General features: G+C 41.1%; 1 protein-coding gene across 2 annotated transcripts in view; it reads left to right on the forward strand.

Annotated features, from left to right (window-relative positions):
- Positions 1–368: 368 nt before the first annotated feature.
- NR1D2 (nuclear receptor subfamily 1 group D member 2) overlaps positions 369–19,077 on the forward strand; it is a 29,394-nt gene continuing 10,685 nt past the window's right edge. The window contains exons 1-6 of one of the 2 annotated variants that reach the window (XM_025883029.2): positions 369–695; positions 9,314–9,580; positions 10,468–10,556; positions 12,676–12,820; positions 14,997–15,616; positions 17,339–17,524. In XM_025883029.2, coding sequence (XP_025738814.1) covers positions 680–695; positions 9,314–9,580; positions 10,468–10,556; positions 12,676–12,820; positions 14,997–15,616; positions 17,339–17,524 — 1,323 coding nt within the window. In that variant the 5' untranslated portion in view covers positions 369–679. Of the gene's footprint in view, positions 696–1,345; positions 1,468–9,313; positions 9,581–10,467; positions 10,557–12,675; positions 12,821–14,996; positions 15,617–17,338; positions 17,525–19,077 lie in introns of those variants that run through there. The other variant, XM_025883037.2, reaches the window with a different exon arrangement.

Here is a 19,077-nt window from a genome sequence, read left to right on the forward strand (position 1 = left end):
GCGGAACTTGTGGGGAGGTCAGGGGTTGGCCCCGCCGGGGGTCTCGAAAGGCCGGTCTGTTCGGCGCCTTCGGGGCGGTTCTTGGTAACCATCCGAGGTGACCTGAGGTGTCACGGGAAGTGGGGGGGATCAGGAGGGGGACATGGAGGGAAATCCCAGTCCGAGACGGGAGGTCGGCTTGGAGGGGAGGGAGGAAGGGAAAGAGAAAAGGGATTTGGGGAGGCGGGAACGGGGAAGGGGGGCAAGGGGACGTAGACAAGAAGCCAGAACCGAAGAGAAGGGGAGCGGCGGCGGCAGCGAGGGGGCGGAGTCGCCGCAGCGGCCGGCCGAGGGGCGGGCGGAGGGAGGGGGTGTGTGCGCGGGTCACATGGTCGCAGCTGCCCTCCCCGTCAGCCGCCCTCGCCGCCGCGGTGCGCTGGCTGCAGGAAGCCGCCGCGCCGCCGCTTTTGTTGTCGGGGACTCCGCGAGGAGCGCCGCTCGCCGGCCGCCGCCGCTTTCTCTCACTGCAGCCCGCTCTCTGGCCGCGGGGCCCGGGTTCCGGGCGCCTCGCCCGCCCTGCTTATGAGGGGGCCCCGCGACCACCGCCGCCTCCAGCCCGGGGCGGCGCGGCGCTGAGGCGGAGGCGGCGCTGCCACTTCTGCGGGAAGCGGGCAGCCTCGGTCCCCTCCCGGAGGGCACCATGGAGGTGAATGCGGGTAAGAGCCGGACTGCGGAGAGTGGGGGCACGGCGGAGGGGGCTCTCGGATCCCGTTGGGGCACTCCGTATGGCGGCGGCGGGGAGTGACCTCAGGACTGTGGGGTGGGCTGCTGCGCGGTGCGTATCGGCTCGGGCTCGGTTCCCGCGTTGCCCCCCGGGCCTCTCCACTGCCGCGCTCCCGGCTCCCTGCAACGCCGCAGCGCGGCCCGTGGCGCCGGCCCGGCCCCCCCCCTCACATGGCCGGGCCGCGCGAGCCACGTGCGCGCTGTGTTTACGTTCCGCGGCGCGCGGGCGCCGGTTGGCTGGGCGGGCGCGTGACGCGGCATTACATAATGGGCGCTGAGGCGGCGGCGGCGGGCGGGGACACGTGAGGCCGCTCGGCTCGGTGACCCACATTCCCTGGGGCCGCAGGGACACGTGGGGGCGGGTGCGCGCGCGCGCCGTCGCTCCCCGCCGCAGCCTCCCGGGAGGCCCCGCCCCTTTGGAACCCTCCGGGCTGTGACGTGGTCGCGATTCCCTCCTCCCCCGCGGGGTTGCACATTGCGGAGGAGGCTGCGCGTGCGCGTGCTGGACCCCGCGCCCGGGCGGTCCCGAAGCGGGTGCGGACGCCGCAGTGTACCGGCTGCCGCCTTACGGTCGGAGAGGTGACCTCGACGCGCAGAGTCAGGGCCAGGCCTACTGCATGGGCCGCAGACCTTGCGGATACTGAGGAAGAAGTGCGGGTTTCTTGGGGAAGACTCGGTGCTTCCCCAAAGCGAGACCCCTCGGAGGTCTGAGGAGCTTAGTTCCTGAGCAATGCCTGGTAGCTGGGACGGCACCTGCCCTTGTTATGATGCTGCTTCAGTATTTCCAGGAAAAATGGTCGCTCTAGGACGTGACCTATCTTACACACGGTCATAAAAAAGGCTCGAAAATCCCCTCGGGCTGGGAGCCTATAGGTCACACCCATAGCTAATCTTTCAACTCACGTAGGGTCGGGATGACTCAGGTGATCCCAAGTGACCCCGAGACTTTATGAAAGACTGGTCATTGTTTATTTAAATTGATTTTTTTAAAAAAGATTTTATTTATTTATTTGACAGAGACAGCGAGAGAGGGAACACAAGCAGGGGGAGTGGGAGAGGGAGAAGCAGGCTTCCCGCGAAGCAGGGAGCGCGTCGTGGGTCTGGATCCCAGGACCCTGGGATCATGAGCTGAGCCGAAGGCAGACCTTTAACGACTGAGCCACGCAGGTGCCCCTAAATTGATTTTTTTAAAAATCCATTGGTTGCCGACCTTTCTTGAACCTGATCAACAGAATTTGGCTTTATCATTATTTTTTTAGTTACATTTCCTGTTACAGTGTCACAGAACAGTACTGTGCTCCCTTCTCTCCTTTTGCCTGCCCTCAATGATGGCCCTTACACCTGAGGCCAGTGAGGTTACAGAAGAATCTAGTTTGTGATGAGCTCTGGCTGTTATAGGCAGCTGATAAATTATTGAACACTACGTCTGAAACTAATGATGTACTATATGTTGGCTAATTGAATTTAAATTAAGAAAAAGAAGCCAGTTTATATTTTTTAAGTTATATGCACTTTTTAAAAAACGATACCTTGAAAATAAATGCGTTGTGAGTTTTCCACCAATGTAAAAATAAAGACATTTTCTGTGTTTTAATTAACCTCTGGGTCTCCTTAGCCTTTGAGGGTATTTTTAAAAATTGGGTAATCTGTCCTGGAATTAAATTTTTGCTTGATAAGAATGTAGAGATTATTAGGTTCAACCTTTTTCAACCTAGCTTTTAGCATGAATGAATTCTTCAGATTTGTAGCCTTATAAGGTGGGCTAGCTCAGGAGGCTAGAAAATTTTTGTCTGGTTTGAACCTTCCTGGAACAGTATCACTGATTTTAATCTTGCCTTTTGGAGCTACAGATAATAAAACTTCCTTTGGATCACTGTTGAACATAACCACTCCAGTTCTTCCATTTTCAGTTCTCATTACTTGGTCCTTGCTCAGTGTTGTTTTGATCATCATCCTTGTTGCCCTTTAGGCTGTAGCACCCAGAGGTGAACAGGCTCCTGTGGAAATGATTGGACAGTTACCAAGTTCCAAGTTTCGGATTCTGATGCAAATGAATTCTCTGGCAGGCTGAGCTTTGTGGCTTATTGGCTTTGCTGACTCATAGTAACCTTGCAGTCAACTAGGACCTTTACATGTGAACTATTTTGAAGCTAGGTTTCACCCATTAATGGGTGCAGATAATTGACCTGAAGTGTAGGAATTTGCAATTATTTTTCTTAAGTTTTATCTTGTTCCTTTTGGCTCCATTGTCAACCTGTCTCAAGTTGTTATCCAGTACATTAACAACTTCTGCCATATATCTGTTAGAGGGAGCATTGGGAAACATTCCCTTCAATTTTCCTCAAATTGCAAATGTTGTCTAGGGTGGGGCCAAATTCAGTGCTGTGTGACTCACCTCTGACCCATCCGTTTGATTGATACTGTTATTAGTACCATGGTGAATACACATTCAACCAGTGACCATGTCATCTAACTTTTATGACATAATTGTGTCTTTACCTTATCCATGACTAATGCAGATATGAAATAGTGAAGTGGCAGAAATTGACTGTATATGTTTCTGTCACAGATTTTGGGTGAATATACCAGGTTCCTTAAAGTAAATGATAACTCACTGCACAAACTTCATAACATGGCTGTAATTCACATTTTTAAAAATTTTGAAGACATTCCCACATAGTTCATTCTTGTTTTTATAAACTTGTATTTCTCCTAACTTGAAAAAAAAAAAGTCAGAGAGCAGTAATGGTAAATAAGTCAGTTGGAGAGAGAAACAGCAAGATCATGGAAAGACTTAGAAGTGAAGTAGCAGTTTGCTTGACTAGTCAAAGGAGTTAAGATATTCAGAAGGTGGTGTGGAAATAACCTCCAGGGAAACCACTGGGTCCATTTGACACACTCAAAATTAAAGGAACGAAGAAAGGATAGGGAGGGTTAGTTTTGTTTGAACTCTTTAGTATGATGGTAAAATAATATTCACCAGTATCTGTGGAGTACTTACTATGTGCCAGGCCCTTTACATGTGTCACTACTTTGACACCACACTTTTAATTCTATGAAGGCAGGTATTGTGATCATTTGAAGATAAAGAGCTAAGTAGATTGAAGTTAATTAACTTAATCCAGGCAGGTGGTGGAGCCAGATTTTGAATCCACAAAGTCCACTTGGGGAGCACAAGCTACTATGCTGTATTAGGTCTAAGCCCACATGACATTTGATAGTATATGCACATCTTGGTGGTCTGGTCTTCTTGGGGGTAAAGGAAATAACTGTGTGGATCCACTTGATTTGTAGTGGTGTAGGGTTGTAGCTGATGGAAAAGGGGCGGGTGTTAGTAAAGCCTCCTAATCTCCTCATTCCTTTCTTTCAATCTTGTTGCTAGTCATACTGTTTTTCCCCCAGACACTAGGTTACATTTGTGTCTTCCCCCTCCCTCCCTTCCCCCAGTAATTTACATGGAGAGCAGAAACACTATTTAACAAAGTAAGACCAGATTTGTTTTGTCATCCCATTTTTTTATTTGTTTTCTTAAATCTCTTACGTGGTATATCATTTAGTAATTTGCATGTTCTTCAAGACCCACTTATTGTCACCTTAGCTGTGTTTGCCCCTTTTGATCTTTGCCCTCCTGAGTCCTCTTGTGTGATCCTTAGCAGTTCACAGTAAATTTGTATGAAACAGTGCTCGCATTGCACTGGAATGAATGGTTAAGACAGCTGTCCTCAGTTGGTCTACAAGGCTTTTGAGGGAAGGGACCATGTTGTTCTATGGAGCCCTGATGCTCAGGACACAGTTGGAAGGTTAGTGCTTCAATTGGATCTATTATACCATCCTGTGAGTAGAAATTATTGGTAACCTACTTTTAAAATGAGAAAACTAAAGCTTCCAGGTGGTAAGTATGTTTTGTTCTAAGTCATAAGGCACAGTCATGAGTTGAACTGAAGCATTCTTTCCAGGATGGTGGGTAGTGGGAGTGAGAAGGTTTTGGTGATGGGCAAGCCTAGAATTGGGGTAAGAAAACCCCAATATATGGCGAGCAGTAAGTGTTTCCCAGCAGTATAAAATTAGATATTGACTTCTGGCTTGTCTGAAGTTGACCACTGGGTAAGCCCTAGCCTGGGAACCTGGCCCAGCTCCAGGGATTTTTTTCCAACTAAAAATAGAGAAGACTGCTTCAGCTAATTTTAGCTTGAGGCATCTAAGAAGTACATTCTGCCTGTTTCTGGAAGTGTTGGGACTTGCTGTTTTGGGGATTTTACCTTTCTTGCTTTATCATCAAAAACCATGTATGTAAAAAGCACTTTAAGAATCCCCTTTTATGAACACCATTTCAGTCTTGTAATAACTCTAGCAGATATTCCCATTTTACAGAAGGTGACTCAGTTTTAGAGAGATTGAAAGTGGTTTGCTTGCCTAGGTCTTTGCAGTAAGAGATAATAGTTTATACTATGGCCTTCACCTTCAACCCTGGCCCTGCCACTTAGTAACAGTGTTTATATTAAACCTCTCCGAGCTCTGAGTTCCTCCTGTGAAAAATGGGATAATGGAAGTAAATACTTGTGAGGTCAAAATGTGATAGGAAGTTGTGTCACTTTATTCTTGGTATTTAGTAGGTACTTGAGGACTTGTAGTTTTCACTTCCCTTTCTTCAAGGGGTTGAGGAACTATTAGATGTACTCCTTAACTTTCTCGGAAATTAAAATGTGACCGTTTGGGTTACTAACCATCAGGTCAGTAGATTGGTGTCTGGTAGCAAGAGTGGATGCTAAGACAACTAAATCAGTGTTGAAGGTCTTGCTAGGAGAATGTAGCTGCTTCTAGATGGGTCATCTTTGATACCACGGTGCCTGGCACAAATGCTTGTTGAAAAGGATTGTTAAACTCCCTAAAGATAGGAATTGATATTAACTGGATTGATAGTAGCTTAGTGATTTTTCTTAGGTTTGATTTTGGAGGTTTGAAAAGAAGGTGTATTTTGGGTAGTTAATAACAATACCTTCCATTGGTCAGTCAGTGTTTTAAAACAGTTATTAAGCCATTGGGATAGCTCTGATTTCTGCAAGCTTATTTCTCAGGTGAGGTAGCCAGACTACCTTGTGAACGTAAATGGCTCTCTCAAATGCTGGCCCTAAGAAAGTCTTACTTTAAGGAAAACCATCACTTTCTCATCTTTTACTATCTTGAGATGTAAGAGAATTTACCACCTAAAGTGGTAGTACTTTAGTAAGATAAATAGCTGTGAGATGTTCCTTTGGGAGTTTATTAAAGACTAAGAATAATATTTTCCTTTGCATTCTATTCTGAGTGTATAGACACGTGAAAACAGTAGTTTGCTAACACCTGGAATTTCTAATGTGAACTTCAGATCTCTAAAATTTTATGAAAACAGATGGCACAGTGGTTTTACCCAGTTACATGACATTTGCTAGCCTTCCAAGTTAAAATTGTTTCCTCTCTGGATTCACAGTATATTAAGGGTATTCAGGCAGTTAGTCAATGAAAACATCAACTTTTACAAACTATGAACCAATTTGTGCTTTAATTCAGTGATTGTAGCTATTCTTTTGTGCAAAGAATTGCCTGGGGAACTTGTTAAAAATTAAAAATGGTCATTCCTGAGGGGCCTTCTCTAGTTGGGCAGGACCTTGGAAATATGTATTTTGAAAAAGTACCAGGTGGTTCTCATGATACATATTTTACATAATTTTTCTGGGTGATGAGAATAAACTCACACTTAGGAAGTTTTTCCTCCTTGTGTTTGGAGTTTTAGGGGCTTTCAAAACCAGTAGATGAAATTTCTGTTATCAAAATTACCCTTAGTCACTGGGGGACCTGGGTGGCTCTGTTGGTTGAATATCTGCCTTGGGCTCAGGTCATGATCCCAGGGTCCTGGGATCGAGCCCCGCATCGGGCTCCCTGCTCGGCAGGGAGTCTGCTTCTCCCTCTGATCCTCCTCCCCGCTCACGCTCTCTCTGACTCTCTCTCTTTCTCTCTCAAATAAATAATTAAAATCTTAAATTAAAAAAATTACCCTTGGTCGCATTTTCTTCCATTGAACACAGATAAAGATGTTGGCTTGTGACAGTCCCAGTTTTACTGTGTAACTATTTTATTGTGAATCAGTATCACCAAAAGGTTGATCAAAGTTTCTGATTCAGTAGATCTGGAGTGGGGCCTGAGAACTTAGGTTTCTGATAGATTTGCAGGTGATGCTGAAACTCTTGATCTAGGGACCACACTTTGAGAAAGACTGGTTTATAGGTGGGGAACACACTGCAGATCTAATATTAATCATAAAGCTCTGACTTCACTCTGGGAAGATGATAAGCACATGGCAAGAGAACATTTGGGAAGTGGGTTAGTCTAGAAAGACCAGAGTCACACCTCCAGCTTCAAGACGGATTGCAGGCATATGTTTAATGAATGGAAAAGTGGATGGAATTCTCCACATTATTTATATTTTTTGTCTTTAAAATTCAAGTACATTTAGTTGCATTTATGCATATTAAATTTGTGTATGATGAACACTGTTGTATTTTTCTTGGCATGGTAGGTGCTGTTTTAACTTCTTCTGGGTTTTGACCAAAATCTCTAAGAGTTACGGTTTTACTTTACTTCTCAGGAACTTCTCATCCTGGTTATGTATAATTGGTACTTAAATACATGTCTGGAATCTTATTTCAACAAAACAGACTAAAAGTGACCTAAAATTCTTCTGTCCAATTTTTTCTTCTCTGTAAGTGGAAGTGTCTTTTTGTTCTTTGGAATTGTTTTGGCCTCAGCATTTTGCTGTGTGTGTGTGTGTGTTGACTTATAAAGTATGGCTTTTATCTAAAAAAGAGATTGGGGAATCATTTTTCATTAGCAGAGAAGTTTATTTCAGAGTGAATGCTTAAATTGCAGTTGTTACTTAGGGAACGTGCAGAACTTTCCAGTAATTACTCTGTATAGCTACCCAGATTGTTGTCAGAAATGCCCTGTTTTGCTTGTGACTTTCTGGTAATGTTTTATGATACCTGGGATCTGTCCATATTATCAAATGTGTGCTTCACAAAGGCAGAGAAGTAGGTCTTAAAAATATTTATGGCAGGCTTATTACTTGCAAAGTTATGTATAGAAAATTGAGAGACACTGTGCACTTAGGTGCTTATAGGCTAGTTGAGAAAGAGATGGAAACAGATAAACAGTAGATTTAAATAAGAACTCAGGACAGTGATAGAAGAGAGATAATTTTACCGTTGTGTCTGATGCACATTGAAAAAGCCCATAAATGTTTGTTGGTGATAGAGGGAAGAGGGAAAGAAACCACAGTAGATCTTGGCAGAAAAGATGAGAATTAGTTGTTTGGCCTGGGATTTGGAATAATATATTTGGCTATGAGATTACTCTTGCAGTGTTTTATGTCTTTGACGGAAGATGTTTGAAATTATACTCTTAAGAATAATTTTAAATACTGTTTATTAGGGGCGCCTGAGTGGTTCAGTCGTTGGGCGTTTGCCTTCGGCTCAGGTCATGATCCCGGGGTCCTGGGATCGAGGCCTGTGTCGGGCTCCCTGCTTCGCGGGAAGCCTGCTTCTCCCTCTCCCACTCCCCCTGCTTGTGTTCCCTCTCTCGCTGTCTCTCTGTCAAATAAATAAAATCTTAAAAAAAAAATACTGTTTCTTAACCTGGGAGGTTTACAGTCTCTAAGAGGCCAAGACCAGTTTTCACCAGGGTTGTGGAGGTTATATTGGTGCGGTTGTGAGTAGTGTTTTGAGAGTGGCTCTATGGAGAGAGAATTAGTGTCAGCCTTAATGTTATATAGCATGCATTCTTTCAGCTTCTTTTAACATTTACTGTAAATAGCAAGTCAGAAGAACAGGTGGTGAGTCTGGATTCCTTAAGAGCTGTTTACAGATAAGTGTGTCTGCAAGTCCAGTGGCAGAAGCAGGTGGGGAAGGGGGAGCGTGGAACTGGTGATTAGTGGATAGTCATAGACGTTTTCAGGGATCTTTTAGGAAATATTCTGGGAGCAATAGCTAGGAAAGTTCACTATTTTGACATAAATTATCTGGAGTTCCAAATGTTATATCTGTTCTTGGTTAACCTGTGTTTTAGCCAAGTGCTGGGGGAGGCAAATGAACTCATTGTTTGTAGGATTGTGTCACTATAATGAAGGAGGCAAAGAGAGGACCAGAAGCAGACTTCTTCATGACAAAAAGTTTGTTTACTCTAAGCTAGGTAGTCAGGAAGGTTTTTCATTCCTTTTAGGAAAAAAAAAACCTAGAAAATGAAAAGCTTTAGGTTTGGATCTTTGTGTGCTCAGAATAATTAAGCCAGTGAGACCTTCTTCTTTTTTGAATTAGTGGAAATGATTTGTGCTTCGAACTTTGTGGAAGCAGGAAGAATAGTGGGGAAATAAGGAAGTTAGTTACTTTCTCCTTTTAAGGGTGAGTGGATATTTAGTCAGCAACCTGTTTCTAAAGTTAATGACTTTACTATTCACATTTGGAAAAATAGAAAACATATATTGTCATGTATCTAATTATCTGAATTCTCCCCTCTTTTCTAGGAGGTGTGATTGCCTATATCAGTTCTTCCAGCTCAGCCTCCAGCCCTGCCTCTTGTCACAGTGAAGGTTCTGAGAACAGTTTCCAGTCCTCCTCCTCCTCTGTTCCATCTTCTCCAAATAGCTCAAATTCTGATAACAATGGTAATCCCAAAAATGGTGATCTCTCCAACATTGATGGCATCCTGAAGAATGATCGAATAGATTGTTCTGTGAAAACAAGCAAATCGAGTGCACCTGGGATGACAAAGAGTCATAGTGGAGTGACAAGTAAGTTACTTTAGTTTTCAAAGGTTGGTGCCATTAATTGCGGGTGGGGTTTATTTTATCATTTTTCATTTGGGTGTCATTTCACCCCCTTTTGGGTAATCATAGTTTAGTAGTTAGGTAAGAAATCAGTGATGATTTTGAAAGTTACAGCCTAGGGGTTGTCATAATTGGTTCTTGCCATGGAGCAAGATCCGTGATATGCACTCTGCCTGGCCATGTTTCCTTTAGGGTATCCCCTTTTACCACATTTTCACAGTTGCCTTTCTTCTGGACTCTTGATACTGAATCTGGTTTCTAAAACAGAGTACTTGTTATGGGAAGGGGTTTGCTTTCATGAAGTTGGAGCTAGGAACATTTGGGATTAGCAAATAAAGCAGCATTGGGATAACTAAATGAGTGGTGGAATTTGGACCCCTGAGTGAGTGTGGAGGTAAAATTGGTTGATACAGGGGGAATGGTGCCTGTAGGTCAATTGAACTGAGTATCTATCATACAGCAGTCTGTGGAGACATCTGTTCACACCTCTGTTGATTGACTCTTTTATCTGACTTCTTAATTCTTACTAAGGAGAATTGTTTTTAGTTCTGGTTGCATCTATATGGTGTAAAGTAACTCTAGATTTATAGAATTTCAGTGTATGTTTAAAATCATCAGGCTCTCAAGATATTTTTGGCAGTCCCATAAACTGTATTTAAAAGAAAACTAAGATATCCTTGGATTTGTTAATTTGGTGTAAAGAATTTTCTTTCCCATTGTAAAAGTAAATATGAAATATGTATCTTTTCAGAGTACTTACAAGTTGAATAAAATAAGTTGGAATCAGTTGGAAAGAAAACAGTTGAAGTTTTTCTTCCAGCTTTATACTTTTGTGTCTGTTTGTGTCTTAGAATTTAGTGGCATGGTTCTACTGTGTAAAGTCTGTGGGGATGTGGCATCAGGATTCCACTATGGAGTTCATGCTTGTGAAGGCTGTAAGGTAAGCTACTGATTCTGGGGTTAAAGAAATTGGAGTTAGCCTTTCCAATTTCCACAATTGATAACCTGGGAGGATGAGAGAAGTCAGCAGCTACTCTTAAAGTTTTAAGCATTTTATGTAGTATATAAATGTAACTTGTTTTGAAAAATATATTTTTATTTTTTAAAGATTTTATTTATTTATTTGACAGAGAGACACAGCGAGAGAGGGAACACAAGCAGGGGGAGAGGGAGAGGGAGAAGCAGGCCTACTGCCGAGTAGGGAGCCTGATGCAGGGCTCAATCCCAGGACCCTGGGATCATGACCTGAGCCGAAGGCAGACGCTTAATTGAGCCACCCAGGTGCCTCGAAAAATACATTTTTAATTCAGTGAAAATATTTCTTTTTTTTCTTTAAGATTTTGATCAGAATAAATTTGCTATCTCACTCAAACTTAATTATGGTATGAAACCAAGTGCACAGATGCTTATTCATTAATGCATCAGGCACTATTCCAGGTGGTGGGGAAATAGCAGGGAGCAAAACAGACAAGGCACTGCTGCCTTGTTGGAACTTAGTTTAAAACAAACTTTGAATAGGTCTCCTCAGATATGTTGACATTCTGATATGTCAGATATTAGGAGTTGGGAATAATTCCTACATACTTGTAAGAATGTGGTATCTTCAGAAGTAGTGCCAAGTGACTTAAAGAATCTTGAATATAAATTGAACGCTTGGGAAACCTTATTTTATTTTTAAGGTTTGTTGAATATTTCTTGGTTAGAGGGTCAGCTAATTCCAAGTGAGATAGTCTATACCTCCTACTTAAATCCAGGGAATCTCTCTTTTTTAAAAATCTGACACAACTATTTCTCCTGAGTATCAAAAATTAATATGGCCAAGACATTTGCTCTTGCTGTTTTCTGACTGAAAGCCAGGAGCAGGAATCCAGCTTGGCAAGATATGATGGGTGAGCAAGATAAAGAACATACATGATGGAAGAAGAAATATTTTTTAGGGTAGCTCTGAATAAATTGTGAGTTTTGTAGCTCTTAATGGCTGGGTCACTTCACAAGACTAGTCAGTATTTAATATAGAAGTAGCACTTTTCCACTGTATAAAAAATTCTGTAAGTACTGTTTTACTCATTCTTTTTTTTCTTTTAAATAAGAATGTGAAATAATTGTAGAGCAGGCATCATTCTCAGTTTATTGATAAGGAAACAAAAGCACAAGCAAATGAGCCTAATTGTGTATCCTTGATAAATACACATAATTGTTCTATACCCTCTTAGAGATATGTCTAGTTCATACATTTTTGTGTTCAAGTATAATATTGTAATAAAATTTAAAAATATTGTATTTCAAAATTACACAGATTCTTGAAATGTGTGGTTAGTTATAATATTCAAGGAAACTGCAATTTAAAATTTTGGTAATTGTGCCTTGACTTTTCTGTTCTTCCTGAGACCATGAAGCTGGAGCTCTTTAAAGACCCATCACAGAGCACATGCTTAAATTGTATAGTAAAGGCAGTTATTTGTAGCCATCTAGCTGGGAACTGTCTTTCCTTGGATCACTAGCTGCTCTGCGGGTGTGTGGTGTCACATGTACCTGTTGCTGACAAAGTAGCCAGGAATATCTGACACATGTGAGTAGACCTTGCTGGTGTCAGCCGGTAATGATGCAGGAAAGACCAAGCTCTTCTAATGGAGTCCTTGGTGCTAGTGAGGGAATGATACCTGTGGAACACATTTCTCTGTCAACTCTTTAAAAATCAGTCATTCATATTTCAAGAGTTTTGGGATTTGTATGTGATTAAAGTTTGGGCTGGAAAGTGTGGCTGTAGGCAGGGGCAGGTAACAGGGTAAAGTGTGGTAGAGGGGTGCTTGGCAAGCTCCAAGATTCTCCAAAGGGAGGAAGGGGAAGAAGAGTTGTTTGGCTGGTAGGCAGAGGTGCTTACTAACAACAGTTAGAACCCAGTTAAATTCTTTGTGTCAGTATTATATCCCTGTGTTCTAAGCCAAAATTATTTACCAGGTAGCTAGTAAAATACTTGATAGTCAGTTGTGGAGGGAATGCTTACAAGGATTTCATCTGGATGTTTTTAAATGGCTGAGTACATTTTCCTTTGTTCTTAGGGTTTCTTTCGGAGAAGCATTCAGCAAAACATTCAGTACAAGAAGTGCCTGAAGAATGAAAACTGTTCTATAATGAGAATGAATAGAAACAGATGTCAGCAGTGTCGCTTCAAAAAGTGTCTGTCTGTTGGAATGTCAAGAGATGGTATGTTCCTACTTTAACGAGCACTCTTCTTAAAACATATGGAGCTAGGCTTTTATTCCTCAGCATAAACCAGACCTATAGGCCAGTTACCAGTGGCCTTGTGCTTAGAGTGAAGCAGATTTTAGAAAACACATTTTGTTGCCTTATAAGATGCCAGATTCATTAAAGTTAAATTTTAGTGTTATCACCCTGGAAAAACAGCTTTTGGCTCTTTTTTGGGGCTTCTTGTAAACCCCCCCCCGCTTTTTTAGTATACAATTTGAATACTTTTTTTCCTAAAACAAGAATTCATTTCCCTTCCCTTCCCTCCCCTCCCTTCCTCTCCCCTCCCCTCCCTTCCCCTCCCTTTCTCTCTCTTTTTTTGAGGGGGAGGAGTAAAGGGGGCCGGGAGAGAGAGAATCTTAAGCAGGCTCCATGCCCAGTGCGGAGCCCAATGCAGAGCTCGATCCCACGACCCCCAGATCACAACCTGAGCCAAAATCAAGAGTTGGAGGCTTAACCTACTGAATCACCCAGGTGCCCCTCTTTTTTTTTTTTTCCCCCATATAGGAATCCTTGGCTCTTTCTCCTTGATTTCTCAACGTTTCTGAGGAACCCTTTCTCCTATGTGAATTATCTCTGTGACTTTCTTAGCTCTGAGACGATAATGTGCCTTTAGGGCACAGGTTCTGAATATGTTGAAAGGAGATACAAAATTGAAAGAAACAGTAGGGTCTGGAGTGGAGGTGGTTGCTAAATTCTGTCATGATCCATTCCCATAAAAAATAAAAGTTAATTTGCGGGACTGTTAGTATTTTCTGTGGATGGCATCACTGGAAAATTTGACTCTTCTATCATGCTTACGGAAATCACTTTTGGATAGTCTCATTTAGTTCTAAGTAACATAACAGAAGAGTATGAGGTTTTCAGAGGGATTAGTTTAGTAGGATTAATTAAGAGTTGCTAAGAATGAACCTGATACTTATCTAGGGAAGCGTCACTTAAGCAGTCCCTTAAGTTACTCTAATATGGTACACAAATACTGTTGTAATAGAGCTTCTTGAGTAATGGATTTCAGCGGTTGATGTTTTAGATTTCATTTGCCTGAAAATTTTTTTTATATTACTAGAAATTCTGATCCAAAGTTGGTGGATATTGTGATTTCCTCAAAAGAACAAAAATGGCAGTCGTTTGTGAAGGAGGGAGTAGAGATGAAACATGATAATAAAATTGTCCATGATAGCAATAATATCAGAGGCTACAATTAGATTAGGAAGGCATTCTTGCTGGGTGGGTATATTGGATTTTTTTAAAAAAATTTTTTATTGTTATGTTAATCACCATACATTACATCATTAGTTTTTGATGTAGTGTTCCATGATTCATTGTTTGTGCATAACACCCAGTGCTCCACGCAGAATGTGCCCTCTTTAATACCCATCACCAGGCTAATCCATCCTCCCACCCTCCTCCCGGTATATTGGATTTTTATGATCCCTGTATAAATATTAGACTAGAAAGCTTTTCTTTTCTGTCCCTCAGGGATAGGAATGTTGGAGACAGAACACATTCTAAAACTTGGCCTCTAAAATAATGGAGGATGAATGATTTAATTTTTGTTTCATTGATTTTAATTAAAATCCAGCAAATTTTTAATAACTGCATTTCTATTGACTGTGTGTGTGTTTTTTAATTAAAAATTTTTTTAAAAAGATTTTCTTTTTTAAGAAGCTGGAAAAAGAGCAAATCATTTAATAGTTGGGTCTTGAGAATAGGGTTACAAAAATGAATTGACAAAGGTTAGATGTTCAGGGAGTGCTTGTACCTACTAGGTTCCATTAACATTAATTAATGGCTGTGGGTAGCTGAATCCCATGTGCCTTCTTAAGAACCCAGCCTTCAGCCTTGTTAATAGGTGCTGTGTAGTAATGCTGATCTGTTTCACACTGTGATTTTTATTAGTTAATTTCAAATTTTTAAAACTTTGCTTCTAAAATACCTAAATTTTTCTCCTTTTCACTTCTTATGTACATCAAAAATACAACCAGCAAATTTAGAATAATTTGGGCCAGAGACATACAGATATTTTTTATTTGTATCACTAGAGGCCATAGCTAACAGATAATTTGGTGCTATTCATTTGTATAAACAGGTCTTATTTAGAATATAGATGTTAAAATACCTTTTTCTTCAATAGCTGTTCGGTTTGGTCGCATTCCTAAGCGTGAAAAACAGAGGATGCTAATTGAAATGCAGAGTGCGATGAAGACCATGATGAACAGCCAGTTCAGTGGTCATTTGCAGAATGACCCATTAGAACATCATGAACAGACAGCCTTACCAGCCCAGGAACAGCTGCGACCCAAGCCCCAGCTGGAACAAGAAAACATCAAAAGCTCTTCTCCCTCTTCTGATTTTGCAAAGGATGAAGTGATTGGCATGGTGACCAGGGCGCACAAGGATACCTTTATGTATAATCAAGAGCAGCGAGAAAACTCAGCAGAGACCATGCAGCCTCAGAGAGAACGGATTCCCAAGAGCATGGAGCAATATAATTTAAATCATGACCATTGTGGCAGTGGGCTTAGCGGCCATTTTCCATGTAGTGAGAGCCAGCAGCACCTCAATGGACAGTACAAAGGGAGGAACATAATGCATTACCCAAATGGGCATGCCATTTGTATTGCAAATGGACATTGTATGAACTTCTCCAATGCTTATACTCAACGAGTATGTGATAGAGTTTCGATAGATGGATTTTCTCAGAATGAGAACAAGAATAGTTACCTGTGCAACACTGGAGGGAGAATGCATCTGGTATAGTGAAATCAATTTTTTTGCCCAACTTGCATCAAGGAAAGCTTTTGAAGGTTTTCTTTTATTTGGGGGCAGTATACCAAATTCAGGGGCAGGGGTGGTGTCAAAACTTGAGACTTAACAGAATCAGTTTTGTGCAATATTTTTGGTTAAATACTTCTAATAACATCATTTGTTGATTGACCTAATTGACACAGAACTAGGTAAAAGCATATGATTTGGTTGATACTATGATTGGGATTAGGATTTTATATAAAATATGGATCATGTAGAATTGGTCCTTTAATTCTTAGAAATCCCTTTCAAAATTTAAGCATTCTGATTAATTACTATCTTACTAGCTGTGGGATTTTCTCAAAGGACTGATCATTTAGTTTGCCACAGTTAGTAATCCTTTGATTTCTTTGGAAAGTGTTTTCTTTAACTATTATAATGTAAAAAGGTCTTTGAATATAGAACATGGATAGATGTTTTACTGTTTGAGAATTTAGGACTATTTTAATTTAATATGCTAGTTTCTAAGGATTTTCTCAGACTTCATCTTATGAGATGAGTTAATGTTATTCAAGTTTTTTTTTTTATCAAATACAACAGTCTACATGAAAGTACAGTGTTTATGTTCAGCCAAAATTTCATCAGAAACAGCAGTACTACACCATTTCCAGTATAAACCATGAGGTCCTTTGATAGTGCTTGGTATTTTCTACAGTCAGGTAATTAAAGTCTTCTTTTTTCATTTTCAAAATAGCTGACTCTACCCCAGTTCTTTTGTTTATTTATTTTTTTTTGTCACTTGCAAGGATTTGATTCCATGGGTCTGAAAGGTGACCTTATTTATATTTATTAGACTTGGTGGCTGCCTTAAGGAGGGAAAAAAAATCTGTAAGCATTTAGGTTCTAATTTTGTGGTATTCTTCATGGTTATAGAATCATCCCATTCCTGGATCTCCTATGGATTTAGTGAAAATTTAAAGGCGATTTTACTAATATACAGAATATACAGTGAATGTTCATAATCTTTTTAGTGTTCTTATACCTTCTTTGGCTTCCTGGTTTTTCCTCACCAGTCCTTATGTAAAAGGTGCCCCTTGTATCTCCCATCATTGTTTCCTAATTAAACAAATGGAGGCCAGTAGTCACACCACTGTTAATGAAATAAATGGTTAATGACCTTTTTAAAAAAGTGAGGCATCTCACTATCCTCCTTTGAAATTATAATACTGTAATCGTGTCATTTGGAAAAAAGTGAGTTTTGAAATATTAACTAAATATTGAGTTCTAGGCCTGCGACTTCTAGCTGTATTTAGATAAACTTCTTAGAATCTCATTTCCTTATCTAAGAAATAATAACTATAATATTTGCCACAACTAATGAATATAGGATTGACAATGAAGTATGTATGAATTTGAAAATCTTAAAACCAGCATAAGGTGGCAGCAGTGTTGAAAACAACAAAACAAAACTCGTAAACCCGTGCAACAGGTTTTTGAAATAGCTTAGCCTACCTCTTTTATGATGCGTTAATTGCTGTTCAGACTAGGCTGCCATGAGGCTTTCTAACATAAGGCAAGTAGCAAGAAGAGAAGGTGTTACTATTAGTAGATTTTACCTGTGTCTGAGAGTTATTTTTACATTGGGGTTTCCAATGATCGAGATGCCACTTTCGAAGTTTCTTTACCATCTCTCACAATTTAAGAGTTTTTCTGTTTTGTGCATGTTAGGTTTGTCCAATGAGTAAGTCTCCATATGTGGATCCTCATAAATCTGGGCATGAAATCTGGGAAGAATTTTCAATGAGCTTCACCCCAGCAGTGAAAGAAGTGGTGGAATTTGCAAAACGTATTCCTGGATTCAGAGATCTCTCTCAGCATGACCAGGTCAACCTTTTGAAGGCTGGGACTTTTGAGGTAGGTTTTATTTATCTAGAATATCGATGCAGGGTGTGTGTAGTATTTTATTTTCGTGTACCATTTCATTCTTTTCTAAAGAAGTATTTATAGTCCAGAGGCTGAAATTACCAACAAAAGAATAACCATCTCAGAATCTTGGGAAGAAATGAGATAAATCCAGAGATTCTTAGGACTTGAAATACAACTGCTCTCTGTTCTCAGCATACAGACTTCCTCCAGGTTCTAGTATTATTTTCAGGTGAGGACCGCAGGCAGAGTCTGAAAGCCTAGCCTGGTGTTTCAGTACAGAGTACAAAGGGTAAATAGAACGTAGTTTTTCTCTTTAAGGAGATTGTAGAATATTTCGGGGTTATGTGAGACGTGTCTTACGTGCTACTTTAGACTCTCTTGGCTTCTCCTCATCCAGAATCCTTGCTACTTTTTTTCCTCTGGCTTCTCTTACTGTGATGCATTCTGCCTGGACATGGGGCAGCTACTGTTGCCAACCTGAGTAGGACACAGAATGCCTCTGTCTGTGCTGTGTTAGGTGCCTCCCACCTATCTTCCCCAGGGCTTCCCTGGTGCTGCTGAAGTGTGAGGAGCCTCAGGACTTGCTCAGAGCTCACTTAAACATTATTCTGAAATGCAGGGTGGTGGGTGGAAGTTGGTGTCTAGTGGGTCACATCTTTGATCAGTGGGGGATGGGAATCGGGATATATTTTCACTTTTCCCTGCTGGTCCCACAGACTGAGCTCTCAGTTGTTAATGAATACGGAGTGGTGGCTAGCTCAGTAATACATCCTCTGGTATTTGCTGTCATCCCTTCCCAGTCTCATTTCCTTTTTCCTCAAACCTGTTCTCACATATGGTACTGCACATTCTGCATAAACTTTTGCTTTATGCTCTGTTTTCGGGGGCACTTGAACCAGAATGGAGAAGGAGCCATATTCATAAATAAAATACCTATGGTATAATTTAAAGGTAAAACTGTTAGGTTAGGTTTTTCAATGTAAAGGAAAACATTAGAGGTAAGATTTAAACTCTAAATCTTAGAGGGGTGTCAGTGATCAAGTTCAATTCATCCATTTTTTGAGGTTAAGTAATTGTGATCCAGAGGGGTGAGGAGATTTTTCTGGGATTACCAATAAATTTCTGACAGAGGACCATAACACAAATCCCAGACTCTAGCACTTGTGTTCTTTCCACTTTGTGATTTGTCTTGGGATTGCTGTGTTCTAGTTAGTGCCATCTTCATAGAAGGCTCACTCTCTTTTGGATTGTCTTGAATAAAACAAGTCTTTGGGAATATTGCAAAGGGGAGGTGTTTGTTCAGTATTCCTCTGGTTATGAAAGAAGTATGTGACATAGGTGTTGCCATTTACTCTAGGGGAGGGAGTGCTGTAGATAAGCAGTTGACTGATTTGGTTTGGTTTGAAATACAACTTGGTGTCTGGAACACTTCTGCTGTAATAGTTTTCTTTGTGTATTGTCTCTTTGGGTTATAGTTTCTTAAAATAGTCTAATTAGAGTTTATCTGCTGCATTTGCCTTGGCTGCATTTGGTGTTTTGAT

Source organism: Callorhinus ursinus, unplaced genomic scaffold (genome assembly GCF_003265705.2).
Source record: "Callorhinus ursinus isolate GAN/ISIS: 27379988/994484 unplaced genomic scaffold, GSC_fseal_2.0 scaffold1, whole genome shotgun sequence".
NCBI lineage: Eukaryota > Metazoa > Chordata > Mammalia > Carnivora > Otariidae > Callorhinus > Callorhinus ursinus.